Source organism: Mus caroli, unplaced genomic scaffold (genome assembly GCF_978045245.1).
Source record: "Mus caroli unplaced genomic scaffold, Mus_caroli_1 scaffold_5, whole genome shotgun sequence".
Taxonomy (NCBI): Eukaryota; Metazoa; Chordata; class Mammalia; order Rodentia; family Muridae; genus Mus; species Mus caroli.
The window spans coordinates 26,892,466-26,899,728 of NW_028227260.1; the positions used below are offsets into that span (position 1 = coordinate 26,892,466).

Sequence of the window (7,263 nt, forward strand, 5' to 3'; positions counted from 1 at the left end):
AAATAATCAAGTAACCCAAACCACTGAAAAGAATGGGCCAAAAGAAAGCAAGCTGCGGTCCAGTAATTCAGTAGATATTGCTGTCCACAGGCATTTTTTTAAAAACTTGATGTGAAGGGAGCCACCTATAGAGCAAGCCAGCAGACTGTAGTTTATGAATGCTGAGTACCCTGTAAAAATTCTAAACACAGGGGATGGAGCTGATTCAGTGGTTGAAGAGTGTGACCTGTTCTTCCAGAAGATTTAAGTACAGTTTCCAGTACCCACATGAGGGTAGTTCACAACTTCTGCTCCAGGAGGGGTCTGGTACTAATGAACCCTGTGGGCACCTGCACTCACATACACCGTATCACCTCCCACCCCACAAACACACTGTTTAAAATCAAATCTTTTAAAAAAGCTTTCTAAACATAGTGCTTAGCATTTGCTCATGGGGGAACAGTTGCATCTCATTTGGGGATATCTATTAAATGCTATGTATCAAAGTGGAAAGTCCATGTCTTATTTTCTGTCTCTATCCGAGAAACATACTTGTGTGGGGGTGCCTTTTTTTTTTTTATGAAACCACTTGCCTTTCATATTTAAAATGTCTGGATAGTGCTACAAGGATGTGGGAACGAATGAAGGGAATTGGTTGTATTCCTAGGTAGTTCAGCTTTGATCTTACATACTCTTAACCATTCTGTGTTTGCCTTTTAGACCAGTGGAAGCTCTTCACTGAAGGAGAAGCTCAGCTCAGCCAGATGTGCTCAAGCCAGGTGTGCAGAACAGAACTGGAAGATTTGGTTCAGGTTTTGTACCTGGGGAGACCTGAAAAGGACCACTGTTAGACACAACAGCCAGGATTGCACAGTATCAGTCAAGGAAACCCAAGCTGCAGCGCTCCAAAACCCCAAAGTCAACCTCAGTCAAATTATCCACGCCAGCCACAGCATACCTTGCTCCTCTATGTGCCATGGTGTGCCAGCCCTCAAACATCGCCTGTAAAGAGAACAGAGGAGTCTTTAATGGTTTCTGGAAGGAGAAGGGATAGGACTTTGTGGTACAGCTCTAGTTTCTGTGAGAATCACTTTTATTTGCAGGTTAAAGTAAGAAAAAAAAAAACACTTTTAGAGATCCTATGTAGAAAGTCACAGGAAAGACAAAGATATTGTTCAGCTTGAGTTGGGTCATGTCAAACAGTCATTTATTTGGTGGGTGGCAATACAGTCAGGTGGTTATAGAGCACATACCTAGCATATGTGAAGCCATGGGTTCTATTCTCAGAACTGAAAAAAATTCCATCCTCGTATCTCATGTGTACACATATGAACACACACACACACACACACACACACACACACACACACACTGCACATGTAACTGCCCTTCTTCTTTCTGGCTCCTAAACGCCTTTGACCTTGTTGGTATCCAGAGAAATAAACTAAAATTGTATGCAAAAAACTCTGCCCTCAAGCCTTTAAGGCAGGTTTTTAAGGAATCAGCCATAGTCCTAGGATGAAAAACCCCATTTGTGGATCTTGTTCCCTTTGAAGTGCTAAATTCATTTTGCCTAATAATACTACTTCTCTTTCCTTATATGAATCTATAACACCTCCATTAGAAAAGTAGAATTTGGAGAAATCATCAGAAACTAAATTTATTCCAAACAAAATAACCGTAGAAGAATACAACTGATAAAAATAAAATAACCCATTTGTTCACAGTTCTAAAACTAACTGGTTAATAGGCTAATGATGGTCACTCATTTTTTGAGGCAATAGTTACCTAGGCAGACACTTTAGGTTGGTACTTTTATTCTAAAAGCCTTTTTAAGGGTAATCTTCCTTCTCTGATTACAGGAGCTGAAATTTGACTTTTCTAACAGGCTCAGTCCTTACGAGCTTCTCAACACTGGTTCTTCTGTTAAGAGTGACTGTTCATTCAGGGAGCTGAGAATTCTGGCACAGATCTTTGTCCCAAGCCTTCCTACTATTCTTGCCTTATTCTTAGCATGTGTTGCATCGGGAATTTTAGACCAGGCTGCCTCTGAAATGGTTATTTGCAGCCCAATTCCTCAGTGTCAATTATCCTTTCTGAGGCTTAGCTTTAGAAATAACCTTTTGGAACAAACTATAAATATTTCCTAGCAAGGATCATAGGCCCAATTTCTGGATTTGCCCTTCTGAGAAGCATGAATGAGCTCACAAGAATACTGAGAAGTTTGAAGACCAAGAAATCCCGTATTTCCCACTCTAGGTGAGACAATGTGAGAGGACAAAGTATGAAGAGTCTGGTTTTAACTAGAACCTGACAGAGAAGGGAAGGTTTCTATAAAAAGAGACACCAAGCTTTGTGGGCCAGGCCTTCATGAGACAAACTTCTTGCCAGCCAATCACACATTCTTCTCAGAAGAGAGGCATAGAGCATCCTGAGTTGTAAAGCCACAGAACATTATTGAACATGTGATGGGGCAGTGCCAACCCTCTGCTGCTTCCCTCTTGGAGGATACAGTAATACCAGAGTGTGGAGATCAGTAACCATATTCTGAGGAAAGTGGTGATTCCCCTGCTAGATGATTCACCCACAAACCTTCCCACCCAGGTGTTCTCTGAAAGCTTAGCCTCAAGGGAACACCTAAAGAGCTCTCCTACATAGACTCCTGCCTCCAGGTGCAGGAACACACCTTCCTAAAGTGCTGTGGGAAGCCAAACTGGGGAGCTGTGCTAAGTCAATGTAGAAATTCTTGAGTATTTTGGTGTTGGATAGAATATAGAACATAGGGGAAAGAGACCAAACTGCCTGTAGTTAGTAACGAAGAATGTATGTTGTTCTTTTGTGTATTTATTTGTATCATAAACACATGGGAAAGCAAAGACCATAAGCACCATTTTGCAGTTTTATCTTTTTTTCCAGTTAGCCCATGTAACCAAGTATGCATAACATAAGAGTATTACCCTTTCACTCTTCTCACAGGACATGTACCCAAATATGGTACTTATTTATGTAGCCACTGTGTTTCTGGAATTTTATGTTAATAAAATTTTAATTTAAAAAGGTTATGTCTGAGAACATATGATTGACACTCTGGTCAAGACTGTCATTCAATTGGGTAAATGAGGAGGGGTGTCACAGTCACCTGGATATCTTCTCACACTCCTCCTCAGTAATTAGCAGTGTCAACTTAGCAGTAAAGCTGCCTAGATTCTTAAGCCAGCTCTATAATTACTGGATTTGTCAGTCTTACCAATTAGAAAATGGGATAATGATGATAACAATTTCCCTTCACCTGAAATCTTGCCATAAGACGGAATGTAGTCAGTACATACAAAATAATGAGAATAGTGTCTATTGTCCATTGAGTATTCATCAATGACCATGAATATTCAAGGGGAGTAGGGCACTGAGAATGATCATTGATGTTTTACTTCCCCTTGGACCACTGACTTAGATTTCAAGAGGATCTCAATTTTGACCTGCTGTTCATAGCACTTTTATGCAAAGTTTGTTAGGGACTGGTATAAGGGTGTTGTTATATGTGTTGACCCAAACTAAATTCCCTCAAATTCCCAATCCTAGCTAAATATAAGCTGTTCAGAAGTCAGAAGTCAGCCAAAGTGTCAATAGCTGAGGTATCAGGTGTTGGGCTAGATACTACGTGCTGATGTTGGTAACACTGGCAAAGTGTTGAAGTTTCTGGTGCAGAGGCCTGGTTAGGGTATGTTGTAAAAGATAAGTGGAGGGCTGGTGTGAGGAATTTGAGCTAGAAGCTCAAGAGAACTCACTAGAGAAGCTCTCTCGTAGAGAGAGAAAAATAAAATGTAATAGAGGACGTGTCTGTAGAAGGAAATAGGCTCCAAGCCATTTTGTCTTACCTGTGGGAGCTATCTGATCCTATCATAACACAGACAGACTATAGAAAGGACAAGATCGCTCTTACTCTCTTGCTCTTGCCTCTCTCTCTTGCCCTCTTGCTCCCCCTCTCTCTCTGCATTCCCTTCCCCCCTCTCTCTCCACATGGTCATGGCTGGCCTCTGCTTCTCTACTCCCCTTCTCTCTACCTTTCTCTCTGCTTCTACTATCCTCTTAGCTCCCTTTTCCTGCCATGACAATAAACGCCTTAAAACCAAAAAAAGAAAAAAGAAAGAAAGGACAAGATTAAAGATCAGGAGTACTAAGGGAGTTAGTCTGTTTCGAGTAGGCAGTGAGAAGTCATGTCCCATGCTTCTCTCAGGACACAACTCTTGACCCACAAGTGGGGTGGCCATTCAGTTTTTGGATGTTGAGCATTCACCCCTAGTTTCAGCATATCCCTTATTACCTCACTCCGCTTAGACTCAGCTTTGCTTTCTTCTGGACTCAGATGCTATGAGTCAAAATATTGTCTGACATCCATTGAGGAAAGTGCAAAGAAGTCAAACTACAACTCAGTGGGTGTGTCGTGGTTTATTCCCTTTCCCAGATTACCTACATCTGCACTCCTTTCAGCCTGTCAAATTGGTGTTCCTATATACAGACAAGATTTTAGGCTTTTGCCCTCAACTCCTCTTGCAGACACTTTCTTTCTCCTCCTTCTCCTACAGTTCCTAGGAAGCAACAAGGACTATCTCGCATGGGCTTGCAGGGAAGACCTGCATGCTCCCACACATTGCCCACCATTTTATAGTGTCCTTGCTTTTACCTTTTTTTTTTTTAAAGATGAATTTATATTTATTTTATGTGTGGATATCTTGTCTGTATATATGTATGCACACCATATATACCTGGTGCGTGTGGGGATGAGAAGTTGTCAGAGCCCCTGGGATTGTAGTGACAGATGAGAGTGATCCTCTCTGTGGAATCTGTGAATCAGACCCAGGTCCACTAGAAGAGCTGAGGCATCTCTCCTGCCCCTTCTTTGACTCTTGAAGGAGTTCAGAATATGCCTCTCAAAACTGTGCCCCTTTGGCATAAAGATTATCTTGAGCGAAAGGCAATTAAGAATCAATAGCTTCGGGAAAGATGTTCTGCTCTATGCACAACTGCCTAAAAGTAGAACATAAATTTTCTTTGAAGCAAGGTAAGCATTCTCCATTCCAAGGACAGAAAAGTGACTCATACTTCAGGGTAGGGAATCAACACCAAGATGAATTCGAGTGAACAGAGAAACCATTCTAAGGTAGTCTTCAGCATCTATTCATCCCGTCTCCCTAATTCATTTCCTAGTCACTCCCCCAGAATTTATCAACCATTTAAATTCGAGGTTTCTTTCCTATGTTAAGACAATATATAAACCCCCTGAATCTAAGCACCTTTTAGAGATTTATGTTCTTTCTGTGAACTTCTGTGTATATGAATATTAATAAACCTTGTGTGCCTTTTTTATGTATGTGCTTTTTTCCATTGATTTACATTCATAGATCCATAGTCATGAGCTAAAGAGACAGAGAAATGGTGTTTCCTCTCCAATAGCACTCTATGATACACATTGCTAGGGGAAAAGTGCCCAGGTTCTCTCTGTCGTTTCCACAAGTATCTTCACACCACCACTATTGTTAGCTCTGTATCCCTGGTGGGGTTTCTGCTTCCACACAGTTACCACTAGTGACAGCACCCGAAGCTGCTGCCATCCTTGGAATAAAGAGAGAGAATCCCAACTTGTTTTGCACCTGAGACACTACTTTGCCACCTTACATTGAAGTAAACAAAGTATTTACAAGCATGTGCTACTGTATTCATCCCCTTTGGGTCACACTTACTGGTTTTCCTTCCTACCATTACCCTCTTTTAAATAGACTTCAAGAGACTATCCAGAGTTCTCAAGGACTAAACCACCAACCAAAGAGTACACATGGAGGGACCCATGGCTCCAGCTGCATATGTAGCAGAGGAATGCCTATCTGGCATCCAGGAGAGGAGAGACCCTTGGTCCTGTGAAAGCTTCATGCCCTAACATAGGGGAATACTAGGGGGGTGAGGTGGGAGTGGGTGGGTAGGTTGGGGAACAGCCTCATAGAAGCAGGGAGGAAGGGGGTGGGATAGGGGGGTTGCAAAGGGGAAACTGGGAAGGAGATAATATTTGAAATGTAAACAAATAAAATAACCATTATTTTAGAAAAAGAGTCTACCCTACCACAAGACTTCCTGAACTCCATCTATTGTTTAGCTGTCAGTGTTTGTATCTGTCTGAGTCAGCTGCTGGGTGCAGCCTCTCAGAAGACAGCTATGCTAGGCGCCCATCTATAAATCCAGGCTGACAGACACAAGCATAGCCTGAGGCTCCAAGGTAGTTGAAGGAGGGAGGCAGGCCTGCAATGTGTCTTTATTGATCCTCTGAGAAAAGCTCTTCACATTTCCCCCAGAATAGGCAGAGCTTGCTACCCAGGACAACAGTGAAAAATGTATTGATTGGTTTTGTATGTCAACTTGACACAAGCTAGAGTTACCACAGAAAAAGGAGCTTCAGTTGAGGAAATGCCCCCATGAGATCCATCTGTAAGGCATTTTCCCAATTAGTGATCAAGGGGGAAGGGCCATCCCTGAGCTGGTAGTCTTGGGTTCTTTAAGAAAGCAAGCTGAGCAAGCCAGGGAAAGCAAGCCAGTTAGCAACATCCCTCCATGGCCTCTGTATCAGCTCCTGCTTCCTGACCTGCTTGAGTTCCAGTCCTGACTTCCTTTGGTAATGAACAACAATATGGAAGTGTAAGCTGAATAAACCCTTTCCTCCCCAACTTGATTTGTGGTAATGATGTTTGTGCAGGAATAGAAACCCTGACTAAGACACAAACATAGCTGGCAACAGTGTCTTCACATTTTGCATCATTGTGATGAGGCTTTGCCCTACAATGAAGCATCAAAGTCACATGGTATGGGAGTTGAGGAAAGGATTGAAGGACTCAAAGAGGACAGGGACTCCACAGGAAGACCAACAGAGTCAACTCACCTGAACCATTGAGGGTTCCCAGAGATTGAACCATCAACCAAAGAGGGAGCATGGGCTGGACCTAACACCACCCCCAGACACACATATGTAACATATGTGCAGTATAGTCTTCCTGCAATTCCCCCAACAACTGGAACAGGGGGAATCTGTCCCTGAATCTGTTGCCTGCCCTGGATCTTATTCCCCAAACTTGTCTTCTTTGTCTGGCCTCAGTAGGAAAGGATGAGCCTAGTTCTGCAGTGACTTGAGGTACCAGGGTAAGTTGGCACCCATGAGGGACCTCCACCTTGAAGATGAAGGAGAGAGAAGGGAGACAGGGAGAGGAGGGACTTGTGAGGGGAGACTGGGAGGAGAGAGAGGGG

At 42.7% G+C, this 7,263-nt stretch overlaps 1 protein-coding gene across 2 annotated transcripts in view; it reads left to right on the forward strand.

Annotated features, from left to right (window-relative positions):
* The window catches only part of Chrdl1 (chordin like 1), a 107,332-nt gene extending 104,355 nt beyond the window's left edge, over positions 1-2,977 (forward strand). For both annotated transcript variants that reach the window (XM_029472938.2, XM_085837996.1), the window contains exon 12: positions 700-2,977. In XM_029472938.2, the coding sequence (XP_029328798.1) occupies positions 700-830 (131 nt within the window). In that variant the 3' untranslated portion in view covers positions 831-2,977. The remainder of the gene's footprint in view (positions 1-699) is intronic.
* Positions 2,978-7,263: the final 4,286 nt, after the last annotated feature.